This window comes from Myiozetetes cayanensis, unplaced genomic scaffold (genome assembly GCF_022539395.1).
Source record: "Myiozetetes cayanensis isolate MyiCay16 unplaced genomic scaffold, myiCay2020 scf16, whole genome shotgun sequence".
NCBI classification, from domain to species: Eukaryota; Metazoa; Chordata; class Aves; order Passeriformes; family Tyrannidae; genus Myiozetetes; species Myiozetetes cayanensis.
The window spans coordinates 13,695,234-13,721,424 of NW_026087270.1; the positions used below are offsets into that span (position 1 = coordinate 13,695,234).

At 40.4% G+C, this 26,191-nt stretch overlaps 1 protein-coding gene across 3 annotated transcripts in view; it reads right to left on the reverse strand.

Annotated features, from left to right (window-relative positions):
• Positions 1–26,191, reverse strand: part of CDH13 (cadherin 13) — a 426,216-nt gene that overhangs the window by 333,156 nt on the left and 66,869 nt on the right. For all 3 annotated transcript variants that reach the window (XR_007628446.1, XM_050311304.1, XM_050311303.1), the window contains exon 2: positions 8,675–8,786. Coding sequence is in view for 2 of the 3 variants with exons in the window: in XM_050311304.1 (XP_050167261.1) it covers positions 8,675–8,786 (112 nt within the window). In the remaining variant the exon portion in view is untranslated. The remainder of the gene's footprint in view (positions 1–8,674; positions 8,787–26,191) is intronic.

Below are 26,191 nucleotides of genomic sequence, written 5' to 3' on the forward strand. Positions count from 1 at the left end.
GATAAATATCAGTAATATAACGTGTTGTGAAACATCACATCAGCTGTAAAGCAAAGGAGTTATAGAGTTGGGATAAATATTTCAGGTCACATAAAAGCAACTTATAACCTTGGCATTCAGACACCTCCAAATTTTCTTTTTATTACGGGACATAAAAACCAACTCATTTAAAGTATCCTTATGTTTACAGCTTCAATTCAGTTTCACAAAAAAAAAGGTAAAATTTATTAGCTATGCCTATTATATATTATATTAACTACAACAGAAGACCTGGGGCACACTATTAATCATCTTTCCTTGATGACAGAACGCTGTGAGCTGCCACACCACTTCTCAGGGACTACTTTAGCCAGAATTAAAACAAAACACGTTTGGATTTGTGGCCCTTTATGGCTCATATACAGGTGGGAGCCAGTGCTGTCAACAGTGCTGTGGCACTGACACTGCCACCCCACACCTGCATGGACTGTCCTGCTCCATTCCCCCTCCTCAGTCTCACCTGCTCTGACTCTCCACAGCAGAAAGGAGCATTTGGCCCAGGGTCAATTCACCACTGGACTGTCACAAATATTTCCCTCTCCAGGGAATGCTTTCCTTGCTGTCCAGCAAGAGAAAGGAGACACAAGACTGACAAGATGAGATTCAGAGGGAATGAGAGGGCACCTGAAGTTTCCTGAACTGGCTTTTCTGGGCACAGAAACAAGCTGGCTTTTACACACCAGCATTTCCCAGGTGGTTTGGGCAGGACCCTTCACCCTGAGCCTCCCAGCAGTGCTGCCTTCCCAAGGCTCGATGAAACCACGGCAAAATTCTCCTGCAGCGTTTCTGTGTGAGGACCAGAAGATGGATGCAGGGAACCAAACACACCAACAACATTTTGGTGCTCACATGAGCATATTTTTACACTTTTTCCAAAAGTAAAAAATATTATAAGTATGCTGTTTTCATAATTTCTTGAATTCTGTCTCCCACTGTATTTATTCCTTGAAGTTGAAGTTATGTTTTCATATAGGTTGGTGTTAATGTTTTATAAAGGTCAAATTATAGCTGTCTCCCCACTGTTTTATTGTAAGTGTTGAGAGCTGGCACTGTAATTAAAATTCCAGCTAAATAAAGCATGCAGGGGTCCTATTTGCAACAAGGCAATTTGGGTTTTTAGCAGACCAGAGCACATTTTGTGTTGTTGCTGGTTTACTGCCACACACAGGAAGGTAAACAAACCCCACGTGCCTGAAAGCATTTACACAAACAACATTTCTTATCGGTATAGTTAGTAGAGAATACAGATATATTGTCACTGTAGAAGGTAATATAAGCAAAGCAAAAAATGCATCCATTTTCTCCAACCCGCTCTACAGTATTTTAGCAAAGACTGCAAGGCAGGACAACTCAGTTTACACATAAACCCGAGTTTCACATCGCTGTTGCTAAGTTTTATCTTCAGTAAAACAAACCCGACTCCCTGGCAGCAGAATAGTCCTGTGCATCAAACAGATCGTCATTTACTTCAGTCTAACCTGTATTTAAGTTCTGGTACTGCCAGCAAGTGGTTCAAAAGTGTCAGAGATTTCCCAGTGCTGGGTACAGCTTCAGTGAGGAATTTCTCTTTTGCTATCGACTACCTGTAAGCTGTTCCAGCACTGCCTCTCTTTTGCTGCCTTATTAAAGGCCCCTCAGTTCTGCTTCAGTTCTCTCCACAGCTGAGAGAAGAAGGTTGCACCAGGGTTTTTATTACTTTTTTTTTTTTTTAAAAAGAGAAAGTAAACACATCAAAGTTAGTATTGTAAGTGGAGCTCCTCTCTAAAAAAGCAACAGCTCACATCACTGTAGGAATCTTTTAGGCCTTCTCAGGGCTCCAAGTTTTATCTGTACCTTGTTTAAAGAGAATTCTTCTGTAGAGGAATTTCAAATTTTGTTCAAGATAATCCCTTTCAGGAAGGGATTCTTATTTTAGCAAATCCTACCCCTAGTCTAGGTTGATATTGGTTTCAGGGACTAAAAGAGCACAACACAAGCATTTTAGTTATTATTCACATGTCCCAGAACATGACATGCACTTACTGCACTATCTACATGTTCCCTTGTCTGCCCAAGAAGCAGTAGGTAGAAGGCACAAATATGCACAAAGTCATTCCAAACTGACCAGGGTTTTCACAATCAAGCCATTAAAAGTTACTTTTTCTTTCCCTTCTCTGGAGGAAAAAGTTCTGGTGGATAAGCTGAACAGAGGCATAAGGCAAAATCAGGGGCATTAGCCTCCAGCTAGAAAAAAAATCACTCAATCTGAGAGATTTCTGAAAGGTTTCATGAATTTACAGCTGGTGTTACTTATTCTCAAGGCAAGACTGAGAAATCCCATGCCACAAGGAAGCTATGAAAAAGGAGATGTGACCATTAAAGCAGACAGACTGCTCTGTCTGAAAAAGACTGATTTAAATAAGCAAGGGAAAGAAAAACTGCAACTTGAAGCATGATCATAATTATATTAGAAAAGTTATAATTTGATTTGGATTAGCAGAGAGAAATCCTAAAAGCTCAGAATTAATTGTGAACTACATCTACAATTATTTTCAAGAATACTTGCATGCTTTAAGATATCATTAAGTTAAATGAGATTCTGTGTTTAAAGGAAGATTTAACCTCACAGACACCCATTAATTCTCACTAAATGTCCACACTGCACTTTGAAATGTAATGGAAAAGGTTAGCTGGCCATGATTCTTTTGAATGGTGCTTTCCTAAGATCCTCAAATTAAGAGTTCTGTCAGGAATGCAGTCTGTGAGAATCCCAAGCAGTGTACTACAGAAATGCATTAAGGTCTCAGCGGGGGGTAATTTGTGCTGCATCTCTTTGTCAGATATGGGCAGTTTCCTCCTGACAAAGCTGGGCTGGTGCTGCAGCCTCCTCAGGCTGGCCCAGCTCTAAACTGCAACCAGAAGTCACATTACCTCTCATTTCCGCAGGAAGACGACCCTGTTAAATTTTTGTCAACCATAAGCAACGCCAGAATATTTTCTTGTGGGCTTTGCCCCGAGTTAAACCCCCCACCTTTTCCTAAAAGACATGCTTTGGTCTTCCAACACCTTTCTACACCTGCCGAGCAGGAGCTGCATCACGGCCTGCACCGCTGATCAGCCCAGAGGGAATAGCTTAGCTAATCTGATTTTTTTGTTGTTGTTCTGAAGTTGCCAGCTGGAAATGAACAGAGAAATCTTCCCGTGCAGCACTTGGGGACATCATTGATACGATGTTTGCACCGTGCTGAGCGAGAGGCCCAACCTGCTGACACCGAGCAGTTGGCCATCGATTTAGGTTATTAGGGGAACAGCTGGCCTGTTTCAGCCAACCAAAGCCCACACGGATTTCAAAAGAATATTATCTGGGAAACATTACGGCTCTTGGAAGGTCTCCAGAAACAAATTAAATCTCAAACCAAGTAATCTGCTACTTTTATCTCCCTAAATCCAGACCAGCCCGTTAAAAGAGCATTCGCTGTTGCTGCAGAGATTCTCTCTCGCTTTTCATTTGTGAGTTTGCTGGGTTTGGTTTTTAAACAGGGTTGGGCGGCTTTTCTCAACCAAACAGATAAGATACTTTAAGTTTAGATCTTCATTTCCTCCACTTTGGAATTATAATGTCAAGAGGAGGTTTCACCAACACATATGCCTTTCCCTCTGCTACTCTACAAGGGTGACTGCAGCCCTGAGAGATTTCCACCCAGTCCTGAAGATACTCTTCAGAGACTAAATAATTCCTTCAATTTGCTCAGCCTAGCATCCTATCTTTAACAAAACTAGCCTAATTAAATGTATATACATAAAAATCAGTCTATTTTTGATTCATTTCCCCCTGTTAATAAGCTGACATGCACTGTTTGGAAGGGAACTGTCTGACCACCTGGAACTCAAAAACTTTTTCTCCTTTTTTTTTTTTTTTATGCTTTGCTCATATGTGAGAGCAGTTTAACAGATGATAAGATATTGTTATGTTGCACCAGCAACCTGCTTACATCTATTCAGAGATACATCTGAGACATTCTATATTATTTAGTCACAATATGTGTTTGCAACGCATATGCAGACAATTTTCTCCCTCCATGTGAGAGTTCTGCATCAAACTTCAATCAAAAGACAATGCCTGAGGTATTCCAGTGCAAAAGGATCTTCTTCCTCACTCTGCCTCCGGGAACACGTTGTAAAGTTCTCAGTATCCCATTTAAAACTCACGATTTTTCAGCCACTTTGCATATTCCCAGATATCCCCTGGAATTTTAGTAACAGGGGAATAGTATGATTGAGATATGTGGCTTCAAATCCTAAGCAATATTTCTGTCCATGTGGAATAACAGAGTCCCAGATGCCTGGCCTTAATCATGTACCCAAGGGTCAGAACTGCAGCTCTGGTGTTCACATTCTATATATGTATATGAACCTATTAAGATGTATTTTAGAGTGTAACACGCTCTATCTGGGTAGGAAAGCTGAGATGCCTTTTTACAGAATCTCTCAACACATGCAAGGAACGGGAACCAAGTCATTTTTCAACGTTTTCTGAAGTACATTCTTAACACAGCGAGTGATTTACGTGAATTAAAATAATTTTAAGACGTTCGTAAAATTCAAAGTGCTTTAAAGACTGCTTTATTTGGAACAGCCAGTTTGCTTCAATAAGGACACACTGCAGACGAGTACACCTGCATAGGTGAAAAAATCCAGTTATCTAGCTATTACCCAGAAGTCTAGACAGTTTTCCCTGCAAGAAATTACTAAGCTTAAAATTATGCCTCGCTTGAACACGCCTTTTTACAAGCTTAAACTCCAATCTGCGGTTCCAATCACCCAAACCCTGCAATATTCAGCACGAAGAGTCAACACTGGCATCTAAAACCCGTGTCAAAGCTCCACAGAGGGTTGGGCATGTCCCAGAGGGCTGAATTGGGTGCCACCCTGGCTCTCTGTGAGCCCAGGGGAAAGGGAAGCGGGGGAGATGAATGAAGTGTGTGTGATGGCACACTCTGCTAGGATCAGAACAAGAAAGAGGAGCAACTGCAGTGCCACTGGGAGCACAAAAGAGCCATTGGAAGAGGCAATCTGTGCAGTCAAATGGCATGGAGTCAGCGGGAAGAGTGGGTGTGATCAACCACAGATCTCAGGTGGCAGCATCTCGGAGTCAACAAGGAAAGTTTCCATGAGTGCTCAGTGCTCTGATCTGTGTACACAACACTGAGTAGTAGGAACATTCTCTGATCTTTCCACACCATTTATTCACTTGGGACAAAGGAAATCTGGGAGGCCATAGCTTTGTTAGTCAAAAGAAGAATTGCTTCTAAACACTAATGAGCAGCCCAACACATTCCACATCATATGAGTAAACAATTTTCAGTATGGTTGAACAGAAAAGTCTTTGTTAAAATCCACAGAACAAAAAAAAAAAGTACCCAAAAGCAGACAGATCCTGAAGCAACCCAAGCTCTGAACATGCAATCTATCACGTAAGAGACAGAAGAAGTCAGGAATTAATTAACATCCAAATTAAAGCTTTTCAAGTAAGGGTCAAAACTTCCTTTGTTTTGACATTTAAAGCACTGGCAATGTACTCCCCAGTTTAGTATGCACAACACATCACCTCGTGCTTTATGTTAATTGCCTCCATTTTTCAAGTGCACTATTTGATTCATTGTCAATTAAAAATACCCCCAAAAGCCAAGACCGATGTATGTTAAGTATAAACGTGATTAATGTAACACAATTACATTTCCACATTTGATGAGTCTGATTAGGAACTTTCTATCAGCCCAGCATGACAGAGCCCTGTCACTACCAGTGACCTGTCAGCCTTGCCAAAGACAAGCTTCCTGATGGAGAAGCATTTCATGGCCACAAGTTGTTCTGACAGGTGTAAAACCTGTAATTAAATGCTGTCAATTAGCCCTTCATCAAGAATGTAGCAATCTTCTCTGTTTGATTGCAAAGATTGTCCTAGGTGTAAACAAAAAAAAAGAGCTCTAAGGAAGGAAAAAAACCACCACAATTGCTTGATAAAATCATAATCCTGTGGACAGACCCTCTGCTGCTTCCAGAAAGTGACTCTATGGGTCCTCTCCCACTATGTCAAAGGAACATCTGGTTTAAGAAAACTGCACTCAGAGAAAAAAACTGGGCAGGTCAAAAGTAGAAGACCAATGCCTGATTTTGTTTGTTGTCATAGAAAACATGAGTTATAAGGAGATAAAGGGGTCTGAGGAGGAAAAAAGAAAAGGAAAAATTAAAAAAATAAAAATAAATTGGGAAAATGAAATGGGCCAAGTACGGAGGTTGCTGTGAAATTAGATGCACTGGTAAATAAATGAATAAGAATTAAAAAGACAGTTCAGCCTGACCACAATGAGAGGAAAACTAATAACAACTAAATTCCAGTGAAACTAAAGGGAAGAGGGACACATAACTGGACTTTTTATGGCCAGCTTATAAGTAGGCTTTGATAAGAATTGCTACAAATCAAAAAAAGAAATAAGAGAAAATTCTGTACCCTCAGTCTGGGCATCTCTTCCTTCTTCTCACCAGTAAATGTGAAATATAATTAACATTACCATATGTAGAAGTAATAAATACATAAAACCCATCCATAACCTATATTTAATTACGAGGGAGATGCCAGCAATGAAATGTACAGTAAGTCCTTGTTTAAATTGAAAAGGAAAAAAAAAGAAAAAGACTGTTTTATTGCACTTCAGAAAAGAATTAAGAGCTCCTTGGCTTATTGAAGACTACAAAAACAATCACTGCTATGGGCCTGCTTTGCATACTTGCTCTATTAATTTACCCGGCCCTGGTAAGCCTCACACTGCAGAGGAAGCGCTGAATGACACCGCTCTTGGTAATGGGTACGGAAAGATGCAAGAGCATGCAAAGTGTATTCAGACAGACAATTAAAATTATCAATTCTGTTGACAGCTAAAATGAAGAAACTGTGCTGAGGTTTTAATGCTGCTGCATGAAGGACACGCAGTTTGTGAGTGATTGAATTAACCAGGGTGGTGTGTTGACGAGCTGCCTTTGTCCAGCATTGCACATTAGGCCAATTTAGTGCCTGCTTATTAAAATAATTTAATTCCAAAGATTGTTTCCAGGCATTTCTGAATCTACTCCTGCTCTTTCCTCCTCCTCACGTTAACGATGGCATCTTAATTACTGTGCTTGTTTTATGCCAGTGCAAATTGCTGGGTCACCACAGAACAGTCCAGTCAATTTGGCTTAACCAGCTCATCCTTTAGGTGATCCTCTCCAAACCAGCAGGAGATCTGGACACACACACCACAGCCTGAAGCAGATAAAGTATACAACAAAGGCCATTTTCATTCCATTTAACACTAATTTATCAATATTCCCTTTTTTTTGCACATATGTCTTTAACTTTGCATGCCTATTAAATCCATTATACTTCTTATATCATAAGAGTTTGACTTTTAATCATGTAGGAATGTGTTTGGCAGCTCTTCAAAATGAGAATTCCAAAGACGACAACACTGCCCCAAGAAATTAGAAGTCTGAAATCTCTTTTCTAAACTGAAGAACCATCTCACATCTCTGAGCAGTATTATTATTCATGATCTAAATCTCCTGTGAAAAAGCAGCCCAGACTGAGCAACATCGAAACATTGAGGATAAAAAATGCTATCCTAAAGGTTTATTTTAGCACCTGTTAGAGGTTGAATAACTTGAGCTTAAGGGAGTCATTTCAACAGACTTTGGCAACTAATTCTGCTGCTTCATTTTGAAAAGTTAGTGCTGTTTGAAAGTGAATGTGCACAGATTAATTACACCCTCACCCAAACGAGCCCAACAGTGAAAACACATCAATATGCAGTAGCAATATCTGGAGAGAACTGAAAATGGCAGCATTTTATATCTTCTTTCAAGTCTTTAAAGGCATCTGGATGTACCACTGGATAAGGCACTGCCTCAGTTTGACAGTGTTGAAGTCCCAGAGCCCCAGCACGGAATGAACGAGTTGTAACATTGAAGTATTGGGATAAAATAACACCAGGGCTGGGAGGCAGTTCCATCTCCTGCAGGTTAATGCTTCAGAGTACCTGGTGCCAGATTGGATTTTATGATGTGGCACCTGGTCAGGGGAAATATTACTGAATATCTCAGATGTGTGACACATGGAGTGCCATCCTGCTATCACTGATGATCCCAAGCTCCATCAAACCTCCTCTGAATTTCATGTAAAGACTTGGATTCGCACCAGGTATGAAAGAAACTTTGAAGATACAAAGTTCTAAACCTGAGTTGCAGAGATTCTTTAATAGAGAAGTGTTGACAGGCAAGTCCTGATTTTCAAGCTCATAGGTAAAACCATAAAAAAAAAACCACCACAACCAAAACAAAGTTTACTTTTAAAAGTAAATGTAAGATATTCTAAGTTTTCACAATATTCATATAGTCCTAAATGATTATATATCATATTTTGTCATCTCTAATCCATGGAACAGAGCAAAGTCTGTAGAGGTATAGGATTAATGCAGGGGAACCCAGACAGAATCATGGCAACATTCAAAATCCTAGGTACAAAAAAAAAAAAAGAAGCTCTCTGATAAATGGCAGGAATCAAATGAATACATAAACAATTTTGATTTTTGCAGAGTAGTAATATATGAAAATAACGTACGGTTCAGAACCAGCTGGTCCTCTGTGAATTCAAATGGCTCCTCAATATAAAAAACCTTCTGCTGGAATCCAGGGACACATTCTAAATCTTCTGCCCATGCAAGCAGCAGAACCTGAGAAGGAAAAAAAAAAAACCAGAAATAGACTTTTAAGATGCCTTCCTTCATCCATCATGTTGGCTTCTGGGAACAATACCAGGTCTGGGCTCAGTGCTCATCAACCAAAACATTGGGCTTCATGCTCATAGCACAGAATATCCATCACACCACACTTCCCTTTCAGATCTTGCTAAACCCTTTTTTATGGGAGGTTTTTGCTTTTATATATGGGGGCTGGCATGGGACTTACAAAATAGTAGCTTTCAGGGTGAAGTTCAGTTCAGAATATCAATACATAGTATCATTGATCTTTCTGAAAACATAGGATTTAATGTTGCTCCTAAACATCACATGTATTGAGCTTAGCTGAATACAGCTGGACTTAAATATATGCCTAAATTAAGTACATGATTTGAATAAGAGACAAATTAGGATCTGCAGACCTGTTTCACAAAGTTGATCACAAAGTTGCAGAGTAAATTCTTTGTTCAAGGGTGAAGTTTCACCTACAGAAGTTTCATTTATAAAAGAACTTCTTTGCTAACAAATATAAACTGTTGCTTTTCTCTTCTTTCCCTCCAAGCCACAGTTTGTCCATTTTCCCTATAATCAAAAGCTTGTTTACACCCAGGGAAGACTGAGAAAGAAATGTGTGCATCACAGTGGATCTGAAGGTTAAAGTTGTGAAACTGTTCCTATGTGGTCACCAAAGTTCCCTGTCACCACAGGAACACCTTAACAAAGGAGGAAGCTTAAAAGCAAAACGAAATTGCTTGGAAATAGGTACAATGTTAATCTCAGTCTCTGAAACGTTTTACTTCTGAAGAGAGAAAACAACCTGAAGGGTTATTTTTCCTTGGCAGCTGTTAAATAATGAGAGTGTGGAGGTAAGAACAGTCAAGAGAGAAGCAGTAAGAAAAAAAAAATTACTGAAAAGTTTAAAAGGTTAAAGAGAGAGGCAAAAGGAGGTGAGTTTAAGAGTAGGGAAAAGCCAAATCGTGTTTTCCAACCTCTATTGGTGTAACTACATTTTTCAGAAGTGCTTTCTGCTTCAGAGCCTCCAAAGGTGTTTTTCAAAGCCTGTCTTTCAGGGGGGGTGCTGAGTACTCTGATCTCAAGTTGTTATGGCCAATCTGCTGCTTGTTGGGCAGCCAAAGCCAAATCAAGGGGAGAGGGAGAAGGTAGAAACTGAGCAGGAAATTGCTGAACACGGGGGTTCTGAGTGACACTCGCTCTTCAATTCAGGTAGCCCCACACAAATGGGTCTATTTACTCAAGACACCCTCAACACACAATAGCACTTTTGCAAATAAAACTGTAAAGTGAAGACACTTTCTCCCCTATACCCCACTGGTGAATGCTGAAGGCTCCTTTCTGCTTCAGGTGACAAACTCCACTCTCACTTCTCTCAACACACCAGCAGCATCTCTCAGTCCTATTTCTACTCCATTGTCATCTGCATCTGCTGATCCTGATCCTAGAGTGAATTCCTGCAAAATTTTAACATCTGCATGTTTCCCTCTTCACCATCACTCGCAGTCCATCTGCTGAATCAGTGACACATTGTCTGCTCTCTCCTCTCGTGCACTTCACACTGGCTGTAAGTTCTGGGGGATCCCATTTATAAAACCAAAGGCAGTCATAGCCCACCTGGTCTGCATTAGTTGTTCTTATTGAAACCAACTGCTGGATCATTTGTTTCGTGTCACCGGCATTGGCTATAAAAGCTTGGCTAGAAGTGCCAGCAGACTGCAAGAAAAAAAGCAGAATATTTCATGGCAATTAAGCTGGTGGAAGGCAAATACAGCAGATGGACACCTTTGCCTTCCATCCTGACCTGCTCTGTGTTTGGCCCTTGGAAGAATTCACCAAGAAAGATGAGAGATGTAAGCTCACCAAGCAAGGTGCAATGCACTTGACTACTATTCCCTTCTGTATACTCATACTACTTCTACCTTTCTAAGAAAGGTTTAAGAACACAGCACCTGATCCCTCATTCCCTTATTGACATTGATATACTGATTTTATTGGAGATTTTGGACTCTGTGAAGACTGAGAACTGGACACGTCCCCTTCAGTCTTCCAGTGTGAGATATCTGCAAACGTGAACTCACATATTTAGAGCCTGCCCAGAAAACTGTGCATAAAACTTGATTGCTGATTGTTAAAACCCCCAGCCTTATATGCATTTAAATGGGCACATGCACAGCAAGAAAGACACACATGCATTTTCTGCACACATCTTCAGTGTGCACAGGTGCACTTTTAAAGTACCTGTCCTTCTGACTCAGAGTGTTCCTGAATGAATTTGCAGCAAAGTGCAACCACAGCAGAAGGAAAACTCTTCCCATCTCAACATGCAAGCACCCACTGAAGCAAAGTTTTATAATGAGTCCACACCAGAGAAACAGTCCAAGCCATACATGCTGAAATTTATCTACAAACAGCTCTTCCCCTAAAGGATTAACACAGCAAGCAAGAGGCAAACCATGCTCTGATCTCCCAGCTACCGCAGCCTTAAAGCTAAAACTCTTGTCTTCCACAGCTATAAATAAAAAGCCTCTTTGGACATCATCTATGTCAGTACTTAGAGAGGGGAATATGTCTACTTTATCAGATTTGTGACAGGATAAGCTGAGTTTGAAATCTGGGCAATCTAAATGGGTCATGAGTTAACTTCTGTAAGCCTGGTACAGAAGCCTCACATAATACAGATGCAGCAAATAGAAAATGACCTTTACTCCTTTTGAAATAATTACAAGACTCAGGCTTGGCCTTACTGTGAAATGGAACATTTTATTCCACTTGTGCAATTCCAGGCACTTTCTTCTCCTCAACATGTCAGGCAAAATGTTAAATTTGTCATCACACGGAGAGTTTTTAATTAATTACCTTTGAAAACGACAATTATTCTTTTAATTTATTTTTCTCATGGAGAAACTTCTGTTGAACTAAATGTCTGCCTCGTTAAAATAACTCCTGTTAAAAGTTCTTCCCACTGGGGAGAAAAAGTCTTTAAAAATATCTTGAAAAAAGTAAGCCAAGCAGATATATGTTGAAGGCAAAGAGACTCGTTCAAAGCAGAATACATTCCAATTTAAACCCCACGAAGTTTTCGTATTTTTGGATATAATAAAAGGGTTTATGGGCTGATAGCTGCCTAAAGAAAAACTTCAGCTAAATACACTGAAAATCGTATTTAAACGTCACACGCAGATCTCAGAATATGTAAATATTGTTCACACATCCAGTCGAGGAAGTGTTGGGTAATTAGTACAAAAGGATCCTTCACCTGCTACTGAGACAAAAAGCCAAACTCTTGAACAAATGTGCCAATTATGCAGCAAACAAAGTGCTCATGAAAATCTAAAGGGTTAGAAGCCTGAAAAGCAAAGCAGAGAGCTGTGACCACTCAGACCTACAGATCCTGTGTTCACTGACCAGGAAAATCAAAGTTTCTCATAACCTACTGCTTTGCAGGAACCCACAGAGCAAAGACTCACTTCTAATATCCTGACAATTTGTCTTTCTGAATTTATTGCCAGTCAACTCTCAGGAAATGTCACTAGTTCAGATAACTCCAGTGCTAGTTTGGCCACTGGGAGAGAACTGTACTTCTGATGAGGTGCCAAGCCAAGAAACACCTTCTTTTTTTTTCAGTTAATAAAACAGCACACGCCTGCTGGGGGACCTTTCCTGACCTCAGCATTTGCACTGAAATCTGCTCACGTACAATATGGTTGGAAAGCTAAAAAAGGAGAGCAATTTTATACCACACTGCAGAGGAAATTAATAAAGTCCTTGATGTTAAAGTAGCTCTGGGTACCACGACATCTCAAAGCCCAGGGTTCTGCTGCCTCCTCTGCTGGTCTCTGAAATGACCTTTCCAAGAATTCCAGAATCTTTATGTCCTTTTCGACTTGCACAGTTGCAGGTTTGATTGGCCACATCCTCGCCCTGAAAATGAATTTTCTCACCCTTTCCTGCAAACACTCTCATATCTTCATTAGCCCTACCTGTAGGAGATCACCTACCACAAAAAACACAAGCTCCAGAATATTAATTGCATTTCACACGCATTCTTGTGGTGTGAAATTCATCCTTGTGCAAGGCTTTATTTAATTAGAGATGTAAATGGTGCAGACACCTGTGGAAGCCATCTGCCCAGACTGGAATTTTACACACAGTAAATGCAAACAAATCTCATTTCATAGGGCAATATTCTGTGGGATCACAGTCTGCCTTTGACTTCAGGAGAGTAATCGGAAATGAAAACAAACCAACACAAACTGCCACAAAGGAAGAGCTAAAACAGAAATCACTCTCATTTTTAAGAGGAGCATTAAGCTCAAAAGTTCCAAAATTATAAATCACTTCCTAAGAAATTAGATTTTTAGTTGTGATTTTTTTATTTTTTTATTTTTGGTTCGGAGTTGTAGGTAGAGGGTTTGGGATTTTTTTTTTTTTTGAAGTATGATTTTGGGGTTTCTTTTTTATTCATGTGACTCATTTACTTGGAAGTGGGTATTGAAAATTTATGCTTCTGAGTTTTTCTCTGGAAACATGAGAACCAGAAATTGGGAGGTTTTGCATATGAAAAAATCAGATTTTTCATATAAAATACGGTGATCCTTGAAGCTGAGAACGCCAGAGAGAAAAAAAAGCAATCAGAATAATGAGAACTGCCAACGCTGAATTAAATTGCACATGACAAAATATTTTTATCATGCAGATCAAGATCTTTGAATCTTAAAATCTTTTCCACCTTCAGGTGCTGCAACATCAGACACCTCCCCTAAAAAAGGAGAGGGAGGGAAGCCAGCAAAGAAAAACAAGGGATGAGCAGCACAGTCACAGGTCTGATGAGATCAGATGAAGTCAGTAAGAACTATTAATTGATTTTAGGTTTTTTACTCCAGATTTAAGTGAGGGAGTTATTTAAATGAAGTGAACAGAGGGAGATTCAAACAGAATAAAGAGATCACTGCTCCAAGGAAGGTTCTGATTCTGCGCTGTGCAGACTCCAATTAGAGTGTCAGCAGGTCCTGTTTGTACCCAACAGGCAATTGTTTCTTCAAATCACACCCACACTGGACGTGAAGTTCTCCTTCTCTTCTGTATTTTTTAACATCAACTAAAACAGGGAAAAAAACCCCAAAACACAAAACCCCAAATAACTTCTGATTGGCATAATTAACAAAGGTGTTTTAACTTTACATAAAGGTATGTTGAATTATTTATCTCCAAAAGTGACTAAATGAATTAAAACACGCAGCTCTTTTGAACTAATTTGGTTTCTAGTGTTAAAATTGGGGGTATTTTTTTTATTCAATATTTTCACTTTGGAGGGAAGTTTTCACTGTTTCAGGCTTTAACCTCTCCTCTTTTTATCAGGAGAGAAGTTTTTTAAAAAAAGACTATTTACAATCTCTACAGCTCTCCCTCTATATCTGATAGTGAATTCCAGTCATTTTTGTAAGAAATGCTATTAAGATTTGGCACTAAGATTCTTCAAGGATGATAAATACTCTTTTAAGGGGCCTACCTATCCATTTACTGCACAGCTCTGTCCTGAAAGGGAGAGTCACACTTGGAGTACTGAAGAGTGGGCTATGAAAATGCAAATTAGAATGACTTTATTGCCTCAGATGAATTCAGTTCTCCTGTCACTGGGCTGTGTGACTGCAGCAGGCATCCATTAACTGCAAACAAAATGTGACAAACTCTTCTGTGAGACCATCTACCGCAGGAACTTCCTCTTTATGAGCACTTTCCTGGGGAATCTATGTTTATTTTAAGAATTTTAGCACTTATTCAGTAAAAAGGGTGCCTCTTCCATGACACCAGGAATCGTGTTAAGTTATTCAAGAAGCAGTTTGCCAGTGGTGATGCCTGAACAGCCACTTGTCTTCTGAAATTCCAGATCTCTGGAAGAGGCACTGTCACTGTGTTAAGATGTGACTCCAGGGTGTGTTTGGAGCCCAGAGTGCCTCTGAGCCCACCCTGCTCAGGGAGGGGAAGGATAAAATGAGAAATGCACTTGAAAGGACGGGAGCACTTTGACAACACCCCTGTTTGAAGGCAGAGCTGGGATGAGTCCTCTCTCCCCAGCACTCACCTGACTGGAAACCAGTCACCTTTTCTGCTCTTCTCCACTGACATCTGCTCCCTGAGCCCAGTCACAGCTACAGGTGTGACACCCAGTGCCCATGGGATAGTGGAGCTGGAAAAACATGGCTGGGTGTGAGACCACCACAGTCTGCACCCCAATCTGCCATGGGACTCCACCCTAAAACTGAGCTTTTAAATAAACTCCATCATATTTTCCAAGCTTCAGAACTTGGAGCTTGCTCAGAGCTCACTTGACTTGCAGCCCCAGGACAAACTTGGGAACTCCAAGGAAACCCTGAAGACATTCCAACCCCACCTGGACACGTTCCTGCATCACCTGCTCCAGATGACCCTGCCTCGGCAGAGGAGTTGGACTGGATGATCCCCAGAGGTCCCTCCCAGCCCTGAGGGTTCTGTGAAACCCTTCCACGGGCCTGGAATGAGCCACCTCTGGTGTCACCAGCAGGCACAACTTACAGACTCCTGTCTGGATCGCTTGATCCCGATCATAAATAATTCCATAATTCTCGACCTTTACTCTGATGGTCATTTCAGAGCTTCCAGAATAAATTTGTTCATGGTCAATTTACAGCCATTTATTCTCTTACAAGTCTTGTCTCATCACTTAATTAACCTTTGTCCTCCCTAAATCTTCCATTTATTAGGCCAGACAAACCAAGCTCCTTCCAACTCCTCGTATATGGATACATCTCTGTGATCATCTCAGTCACCTTTCAACGTGCCTGCTTAATTTCACATCTGTGCAAAACACACAGAGAATTCCAGATAAATATTCTCCAGTGTCTGGTCAGTGATCCTGATATTCCTTTAAGCCCAAAATACGTTGCCTGATGCTTCCTGAAAACTACTTTTTGTTTTTAAAGTCTCGTCATGCTGATGCTCACCATCATTCTAAGATTAACCAGCACACAAAGCTGCAAAATTTGGCATGGACAGAAGTACTGCCACCATTTACCTATAACAACATTAAGCAGCTTCTGCAAACAGAGTCAGGATTAATCTTTATGAAATATAAATACAGATGCAAATCTTCTTGCTTTGCTAAATCTACACTCTTTCTGACCAGCTGGGAACCAGCTCTGCCCACAGTGGGCAGAGATCCTGCAGCACAGACCCCAGACTTAACCTTCCCTCTCCATACAGATCATCAGCTGAGACAAAGGATCCATAAATCCAGGCTTCCAGCTCAAGAGGAGTTGTACTCACATAGCTCAGAGTGCAGATCAACCTGCTCTTTGATCTACATAGACTTAGCTGAACGTCGTTCAGATTTTTGTAATCCAGAAAATAACCATCATCCCGGTTCATTAAGTGCTTTAATGATTAAAAACAGAGGCCAAAACACGTTACTTGAGCTCCAAGTAAGTAATATTTTAAATTACTCAACTATTCAACAAGTAAATACCTCCCCATGGTGATTAATAGCACCACTTAACACACCAGGCTGGAGCAGAAGGACGGGTTGGGCTCCAAGGTTATTTTTTGTTTATTTTCAGGCATTATGAAAGAAGTAATCATGTTTTGCTGAAACCCATACACCACTGGAATGAGATTACAACTGGTTAGCCTGTTTAGAGAAGCTGCATAATAAATTCATTTTACAGGGCACAGAATAATGCAAATGAGCCATTCAATAGCACTCCTGTACCAGTGAGAGAGGCATAAAGAAGAAACATTGAAAGTCAGAGTTCTGAACTGGTTTTACAGCAAGGTGTGGAATTACTGAAACCTAAACTGCCTCCCAGCAATAACCTGTTCAAAGATCTGCTTATAACAAACATTTTAGTTATTTATTGCCTAATGAAATAAACAGGTTCATCCTATTTTCCAGCAGCAACGACTTCATGGAAGCACTTTAGATGAATGAAAATATGGATCTCTGGTTATCAAAAAGAAAAGAAAGAAAGGAAATAAATTAAAAATTCTTCCAAAATATTTATAACCCTTCACGTGCAGTTGCATGGGGCAAAGTCATTATTCCACACAGGAAAACACTGGTGTGGTAAAAGCTGTTAGTGAAAAAAATTAAAATCATATTTCTTACAGCAGACAGTGGGGTTTTGGAGGAGATGGCTGGAAACTATAAGGAACATGATACATGTTTAATTTCCCAACAGTGTGATCGTTATCAAAAAAAAAAAAAAAAAAAAGCAACCTTCCACCTATTGTTTTCTTTATATTCCACAAAGTTGGAGTATAAAGCAATTATTACTGCTCCACAAAACTGAGCCTGGTGTAACACTGAACATCTGTCTTTTGCTAAAAGTGAAAATGAGCCTGCTGAAAACAATCTTTCCAAGAATAGCACGGGTTTGAGGATTAAACACGTAGCAGTGCTATCACCTTGAAACACTAGAAAATCAGGCAGCAACCCTCAGAACTCATAAAAGTACAAGGAAAAGAGAAAATGTCTGGTTTTCAACTTCAAAAAAACCATTTGTTGAACATTTTCTGACCTTCTCCTAAAAACTCACAAATGCAAGTTTAAAAAAAAAAAATTAATACTTTCAAGTAAAATCTCTTTGATTCCAGCAAGGTTATTGGAGGAAAAAAAAATCATAACAGGCAAAGACTCATTATAAAAACTGAGAAAGTGATACAAGGCAAAAAGCCCAATGCAAACCTGTCTCCCAGCTTTGACATGGCTTTATTGGACTTCAACAGGAAGAGGACAAAATGTTCTGGAGAATAAGCCATGAAATATATATTTTTTCACAAAGTTATCACACATCATGTGGTTATTTTTCTTTTACAACAAATCATACAGAGCAACAGCAGTATGAGAATATTAAAATATATAGTTTTTTGTAGTGAAGACTGGTTTCCTATTGATTTCTGTTTGACAAAAACTAAGCTCAGAGGTGAAGTCTCTTTTGGTAAGGACAAGGCCTGTAAATCTTCTCATCTCTTTCTCGTTCTCATGAAAATCTTGTGAACTTGACACTCTCAGCTCAGTCTCCCAACTCTGAAACTGCCCAGTGGTTTCAAGTGTTGTGAGAGGGAATCACGGAAAACAAGGTTAAGCAGTAAGAGAATAGAATCACAGAACCACAAAATCACAGAATCAGCCAGGTTGGAAAGGACCTCTGAGATCATCAAGTCCAACCCTTGATCCAGCTCCTCTGAGGTTCCCAGACCGTGGCACTGATGCCACATCCAATCTCAATCTGCAGGGATGGTGAATGCACCCCCTCCCTGGACAGTCCATTCCAATGTGTGATTACCCTCTCTCTAAAGAATTTCTTCCTAAAATCCAGCCTAAACCTCTCCTGGCAGAGCTTGAGACCGAGCCCTCTTGTCCTACTGCTGGTTCCTGGGAGAAGAGACCAACCCCCACCTGGCTACACCCTCCTGTCAGGGAGTTGCAGAGAGTGATGAGGTCACCCCTGAGCCTCCTCTTCTCCAGACTAAACACCCCCAGCTCCCTCAGCATCTCCTCACAGGACTTGTGCCCAAATCCCTTCCCCAACCTGATTGCCCTTCTCTGGACCTGCTCCATCCCCTCCATGTCCTTCCTGACCTGAAGGCCCAGAGTTGGACACAGCACAAGCTCTCCAAGCTCAGAAAACCAGCCCCAAACCCATGGGACACACCTGCAGTGCTGATTCTCCTTGCCCTGAGAACTAAACCCAGGAAATAAAGATGTTTTCATTCCAGCTGCTAAAGCTTAGGGACATGAGCAACTTCAGGGTGTAAAATAAATACAATAAGTATCTTTCAAGTTAACTGAGAAGTCAAAATATTGCTATTACATACACCTATAGGAGAGGGAACTGAGCTTAGAAATCTCATTCAGTGCTGAGTTTAAGTGATTTTACTTTCTTTTTCCTAAAGAGCACTAACTGTGCCTTATTAGTAGTAGGCTGGTAACCAGACATAACTTTAATTATTTAACTGATATGACCCAAGTTGTTGCATCACTGCTCATTTTACTGGCCAAGGGCTTGTGCATTTGCTTAAAGAGGTAGTAATTTTTAAGCTCCTAGAGCCCTCTAGAAATAAATAAAAAAGGATTAAAAAAGAAAGACCCAGGTCTTTTCAGCAGTGCCAGCTGCTGGTTGAGGAGTGCTTTTAAAGAGTTGCAAAACCACAGTCAAAAATTTAAAAGAACTTGCAGTGACTCTTCTGATTTCAGTGAAAGCAAACCCCAAGGGAAAGACAGCGAGTAGTTCAACATTTTTGAGCACATCACAATAAAGCAAAACGTCTGAAGCTCACAGGCTGCCTTGTGTTAACAGTGACATTACATCAAGGATGACCTTTCCAAAGAAATAAAGCCCATTAATGTTAGGAACATGATAACTATTAAAGATCAACACTTAGTAGCCAAAGCAGGAATGGAAAAAAAAAACCACCAGTCTGGTAAGTTAATTGAACATAAATAATATGAAACCAAGAGCCTGGTCTCTAACCCTTTCTCTTGTAATTGCTTGCCATTTAAGAGCTGACTGGAATCTTTTGTGCAGAAGATACAGCCATTGACCCCACGTGTATTTGGTGGTCGAAGAAAATCCTGCCCTGCTGGGAATGAGGTCTCACCAGTACTGAGGGATGTTTAGTAACACCCTGTTGAATAATTATTCCTTCTTTCCTTGCAGGAAAACTTCCTTTCAGCCATCGAAGGACTGGTGTTTCTGGGAAATACTGGATGTTAATTGCTAAATATTTCAGGGGATTTTTTTTGGTCATAAAATTATCTGCACACACAAGAACATACTGATTTTTTTTCCTTTAGGTGAAGGGACAGCTGTGAGTTCTGAAGGACAGAGGTACAGTTGTATCCCACAAACTCCATCATGGAACCTCTACAATAAACTATAATTTGCTTTTTAAACCCATAGTTTAAATCAAGTAAAGTTCCTGCAGTGGTCAGGAAACCTCTGTAACCTCCCCATTTAACACTGTAGGCAGCATTTCCAGCACATTTATTAGTTCCATAATTATCTGTATTTACCAGACCTATCAGTTGTTCCACATGACGTTCAACAGGCAACAGACACAAGCAATAAACATAAAACACATGAAAGGTTGTGAATAAATGTGAATCTCTGCCTTGGATCTTGCTTTGGCAACCTCTATCTACATCTAAATGTCAATATTATCACACTGGTGTTGAAAATTTCTGGACAGAAAGCAAGTAAGGACATGGGTTTGCTTTTGTCTAGACAGGCCAGGTAAAAACCACTAACCTAATTGACATTTGGGAGGTCTGAAGAGGTACTTTTTTTGTCAGAGAGACAGGATAAAGAATTCTAGTGCCTAAAATATTTTCTCTGTAGGGTTATATTTTATTTTTATTTTGTCTGAGCTAAATATAATAATGAAAGTACTGAGAATTCCAGAATTCCTACACTGGGATATATGACATTTGGTTGTGAAATATCCTACCATTACTATATGTAACAGAGGTTAATTTAATATTTTGCAAGTTTATACAATCAGATTTTTTAGTTCATTTCGATAAAGTAAAGCTGTTTGAGTAGTACATAAAAATAAGAAAACTTGAAGAAAAAAAATCAAGTATCCAATAATTTAAAGGCCCTTTCCTTTGTATAGGGCAATTTAAATTTACTGGAGCACTTCAATTTTTTTTTTTTTTTCAAGTGCTTCAGCCTGGAAGTGATTGGGGTTCTGTGCTTGCACAGTATAAAGCAATTTAAAATTATTCAACTGCTTCAATTTTTTATAGGTACTTTTATTTGAAAATGATTGGGGTGCTGATCATGCTCAGCATTGAACAATTTTAAATTATTTAAATGCCTTTTTTAAAATCAATGCCTCATGCTTGGGACTGAATTCTGGGAGGCTACAGCACATTATCAGCCAGTTTAAATTATACAAGAATATTATATTTTGCACAATCTTTCATCTCCTAAATAAGAATCAGCTTGCAAGGGTGAAAGCATAAAGCATCACACTTCAAACTAACTCGGCATTATGCATACCCAGAAACCTAATTTTTCTGTTTTAAATATTGTAAGAGAGCCTTTTTCCATAATCAAATTCCCATGTCTTCCTACACGCTGCAGAGCAAGAGCATTTCAGAATCCACTCACTTCTACTTCCCTGAAGTGAAATCAACAATTCCAAAGGAGGAGAACAAAGTCTTAATGAAGTTCAAGTTTACAAAAAAATGGGAAGGATTTATTCCCACAACATTTGTCTTATCAGACAGCTTATCAGGCAAGCATTCAAGTCCTCTGCTGTGTACATACAGCAGCTCAACAGCTGCTGGTTCAACTTCAGGGTAAATATGAAGTTCATCAAGTAGGAAATTCGGGTTGGACTTCAGGGACATCATTCCTGGTTTAACAGGACTGTTACACAGAAACCTGGTTTTGGGGTTTTTTCAAACTGATTAATGGAGTTATTGTTCTCAGTGGTCAAGAACATACTTTGCTTTTAAGTATTTTTCTATAAAAGGAGAAGAAACGAAGGTGTGACCTTTGAAAATGGCACTGGAGATGCACAAATGGAGGACTGAGGACTAGAGGTGACAGGTCACAATATTAGTGAATCCTCCACTTTTTTCTTCTCTGGAATCCTTAATTAAAACTCTACCAATATGTTTATATTTGCTACCAAGCAAACATCCAATCCAAGTACTTTTGTACTTCCCACTGAGGTATTCAATAAATATGAATGTGACTTAACCTGTAGTTGAAAACAAGCTGGGAAGAAAAAATCAGTGACCAATTTCTTCAAAAAGACTCATCTTCCTATTTCACCTTCTGCTTCTCAACACAAGCAACGCAGAAGAAAGAAGATAACTCCTCACCACGAGAAACCACTCAGTGCTCCTCTGCACCTCTGAAAAGATGGGAGCTAGGCCTTAAAGATATTGGCATGCCTCACTAATCACAGGCTTTTAATTCTGCCTCTCCAATTTCAATTAGTCAGTAAACACCGACATCCTCAATCGCACTGCACGGAGCTCCCCTTTATCCGGTTAATCGTGTTCACTGCAGATATTCCCCAGGCTGAGGTTTCCAGAGTTCCCAGCTCCTGTATTACATCTTCTGATTCAGAAAACAAAAATACCTAACATATCTTGTTGTCCACAAACTCGTGTCCTGGCTCCCCCAGTCAGCTGTTCCACGGGTAGAGTTCAGTTGTGGAGCGTCGCTAAAACTCATCTGGAATATCTTGCTTAAGTTGAACCTCATGTTGTAGTAATTAAAGTAGCTGTGAGAGACCGTAATTAGACTAAGTGTCCAACAAATATTCATCAGCAAAGTAATATTCTATTATTAAGAAGCAGCTCTGCACAGTAGGAGTTTCTCTTGTGACAAGCTAGATTAGGAACTGAGCCAAAAGCAAACGAGAAGGCACCGCAAATTGGGTCATTTGGAGCCTCATTTTAATTTATGAATGCTTTCACCTATATTTCACTTGTTTTCTGGTGCCATTTCAGTGTCAAAGGTAGAAGCAGTCTCCAGGTTTCAGTCCTAGGCCTGTGGGTTATTCCCAATGTTCCCAGTTGCTGTGATAAGGATTTCCCTCCCTCAGTTCTAATCCACGCCAAGAGACCAACTCAGACCACACCACAGGCAAACAATTGAAGCTGCCCACATTGCCCCATCTGTGAATGAAAACAACACAATTAACACACAGAGCAGGGAGGCTCTGGGATTTACCTCAGTGTTTTGGAGATTTGAAATCCTGAGTAAGAAGTGTGGTATAAATGTCAACAAATATTGCCTGTTTGAGGCACCATCAGCGACCATTTTCAGGGTACAAGAAGGAGGATCATGCCAAAAGCACCAAAGGTGCAGGGCCTGCTTTATATTCTTATTTTCTTGCTACACCCTCTTCCTGCATAACAGTCCAGCCTAACCCCTCAGGAAAGCCTCATCTGTGCCAGAGCCACAATCCCATCCCTTTTATTTTTATTTAATCCCTGGGCCTTATCATTTAGCAATTTACTTGTCATTAGCTGCCTTCTATGGCCTAGATTTGGGTTCTCTCTCTGTTTTGCCTTTCATTCCTGCTTCCTTATCCTCCATCCCAGAGGCTGCCAGGATTACCAGGCAGTTGAAAGGGGCACATGTGCCTGGCTTCCCTTCAGAGTTGCAATTAAAGAGCATCCATTTCCCTCCAAGGAGTGTTCAGGTGCCAGCTGTAAAAAACACAGGTGGTCTGTGTGCTTGGTGAGGTTTTCATATAAAGACAACCATATTTAGCTCAAGTTTCCACTGGAAGCTGCACTGGAGCTGTCAGATCACCACCAGACCAATCCACTTGATAACCTTTGCCTCCATAACAATCCTGACTCTTGCTGAAGATTAGCACACTCATATATTAAGACTTGAAAAGCTAGAAATTATTAGCTTGGTTAACTCAGCAGGAAACACTCATTTCTAGGCTTAAGGACAAATGATGCAAGAAAATCAGTGTGTGAGGAGGTCTATCTTCAGAGAAGGTATCAAAGGGAAGTCTTGTAAGGGAGAAAATTCCCACTGAATAATTGATATCCACCTTTCTGCCTGTGAAAAGCCTTGGGAACAAACAATAAAGTCCATATCTTTAAGGCAGGTCACTATTAAGGCACTGCAATGGGAGAGCAGAAGGGCCATCTGAGACCAGCAAACAGTAAATTAGGAACAGAAATTATATTAAATTGTTTTTTTCCCCCCAGAGCCAAGCATGGAGAATAAGACTTCACAAAGCAGAAATTAAATAGAACTATCCCATTCTGTTAATATTAATGACATTTGTTGTCATCTGTTATGCATAACTTAAATAAAATATTCTATTAAAAAATTGAAATGTGATTTTTTTTCCCTCTCCCCTGGGTAATATCACTGCTTTATGGGGGTACACTGGAACTGTAAAAACCAACAAAACATGTGTTAAATTTAGAAGTGTATGGAAAAAAACCCCACATGCTGGAAGCGTTGAATCGTTTTGTTTTAGCCTTTTTGAACAAAATGAGCAGTTAAAAGACTCCCAAAACAGAGTGCTTCATTTTTGTTTTACGAGCCATATTGTATGAATTCATTCCCATTAGCTCAACGTTCTAATTCAGCTGCTGGTTAATGGTGTGGAAGGCAGGAATTTTGTCTCTCCTGATGTGTGACAGGGTCTCCTCCATCTGAAGGAGCACCCTGGATGTGTTTCTGTGACTCAGCTGTACAGGAGAACAGGGGCCATGAATGAGGTACCCAAAGTTGCAGCCCTGATGGCCACAGGCCTCACCAAGGAACCCAAATCACTGTGAAACTGGCACAAAAAGGAGAGTTTAATCTTTCAAAACTAAATTGCATCAACTGGAGAGGACACAGTCTAAAACACATTCCCATTTCTCATGGAGGAGGAAAGGTAAAATTCTTCAGAAAGTGTTAAAAAGAAGTTATAATAAAATATCTCCTTGCCTGTGTGACTCCACTGGCTCTCTGCAGCACTAGTTTCTGGGTTAGTTTGCCAACGTTTGAAATCATTATACAGCAAATAACACCCTCTTTAGTTGAGCAGAGCATTCTGTAGACAGATCAGGGTGGCACAAGCAGCAAGACCTTAGAGAGGCATCCCAGCACAGGCTGAACAACTCGGGAGGGGGATGAAGCTCTAGCCCACAAAGCAACTTGTACAAATGCTACAGATTTGTTTCTAGTGCCCAAACTGCAGGCACAGGCACTGCCCAGCTGTGGAGATGATCTTCCAACCCCCAGCTAAGGCTGTGAAACTGGTATTATTTTTTTCTTACAGCGTATTCTAACACAAAGAAATAAACACTGGGAGAAGAAATAGTAATATTAAGGTGTAAAGACAGGCATTTCCAAATCAGAACCGAGTTTTGAGGTAGTTCAAGCATCAACAAAGCCATCTGCATAACTTCCTAAAGTTCTGCAAACCAGACCTGTGTTCTTTGTCTGGTTTTAATGCACTGAATGTCATGACAGCTTTGCGATGGACACTAATGAAAAGCACCCTTTTAAAATTTTTTGTTTGAACTTTAGATCTACAGTTGAAGAGCACATAAAGCTACAATAGCATCTCCAATTTACCTGACCTACTTTCTGCAAAGCTGTACCGTAAGCTACACTTTCATCACGCTGAAGTGAACACTCACCAAAGTGGATTCCGGCAAACAGGGATAATGCAGGGACTCTAAAGGTATTGGAGGTTTTCTTCCTTCTCCATTATCTTCCTTAGTTTGTATTCCCCATTATTTTTAGGGTCCCCTGTTGTGCCATAAAGAATGGCGAATCTCTTGAGCATAAATTAACGCGAGGCTGTTGCAGCAGTTTCTTGCTCCCCCTATTCTTGCTACCACACACCTGTTTTAAACCTGCAGTAATTATTTTGCTGTTACCTGCTCCTGGAAGAAAGGAAGCTTGATAGCAATGGATTGAACTTGCCCTTCGTCCCCTTTCATTGTATCTACCTGCAGCAGACGGCAGCGAAATGCAGCTCAATTAAACACAGCCCTCTTGTCATCCTGTAAACAGCAGCGGGAAAGTTTTGCCATGACACTCCTTGTTGCGTTTGACAAGTTTATTCAAAAGCAAATATTTCAGCGGGGAGGTCTGTCATTCTAATCCTGTTCTTGATGCCAGAGCAGCTAATGCAATTTCTGCTACCTGAATAGAAGGGCTCTCGCTTCCAGATGTTCTATTGTGCCTCACAGACAACAACTGCTATGGGACTGACACCAAAAGACAGGCGTCGGGAGCATTTTTTCCGTCGTTAGCTCCCTCTTAGCACAGGCTTTTCAGCCGCTTTGTTGATTCCTGTCATTCTGATAGGCACAGTGGAACGCGAGCCCTCTATGGCTCTGTCATTATAGCAACAGGAAGAGGGCAATGGGACTGAGCAAGGTGGGAAACTTAAACAGCCTTTCAGCAGCTCAGGAGCATCTTAAAAGATGGAGAAAAAAAAGAAAAAAAAAAAGAAGAGAGAGAGAGATTGAATTGGGGAAAACAAGGCTTGAAGAAAATCGTGGAGTGTTTGTGCTTCCAGCACTCGAACCTCCAATTGCAGTGTCACAGCTCGGCTGTGCCTCCACTGAGTGGGGCCAGGGCAAACCTGCAGGGGACAGCAGGGCAAGGAGCTGGAGCAGCCAGGCCAGGGTGGATATGGCACCTCACCGAGCAAAAGCCATGCAAAGAGGCACTGTTAACTCAGCCTGAGAAGCTGTTCTAGCATATTTGCTGCCTGCTGTGTTGCAGCAAAGCCAAGTGAAACAAAACCCACACAGAAATGCTACCGAGGAGCCAGGCATTAGCTTTTCCTGTTGCAAGCATTAACGCTGGCTAATGAATTAGCTGGTTTCATTTCATTAATAA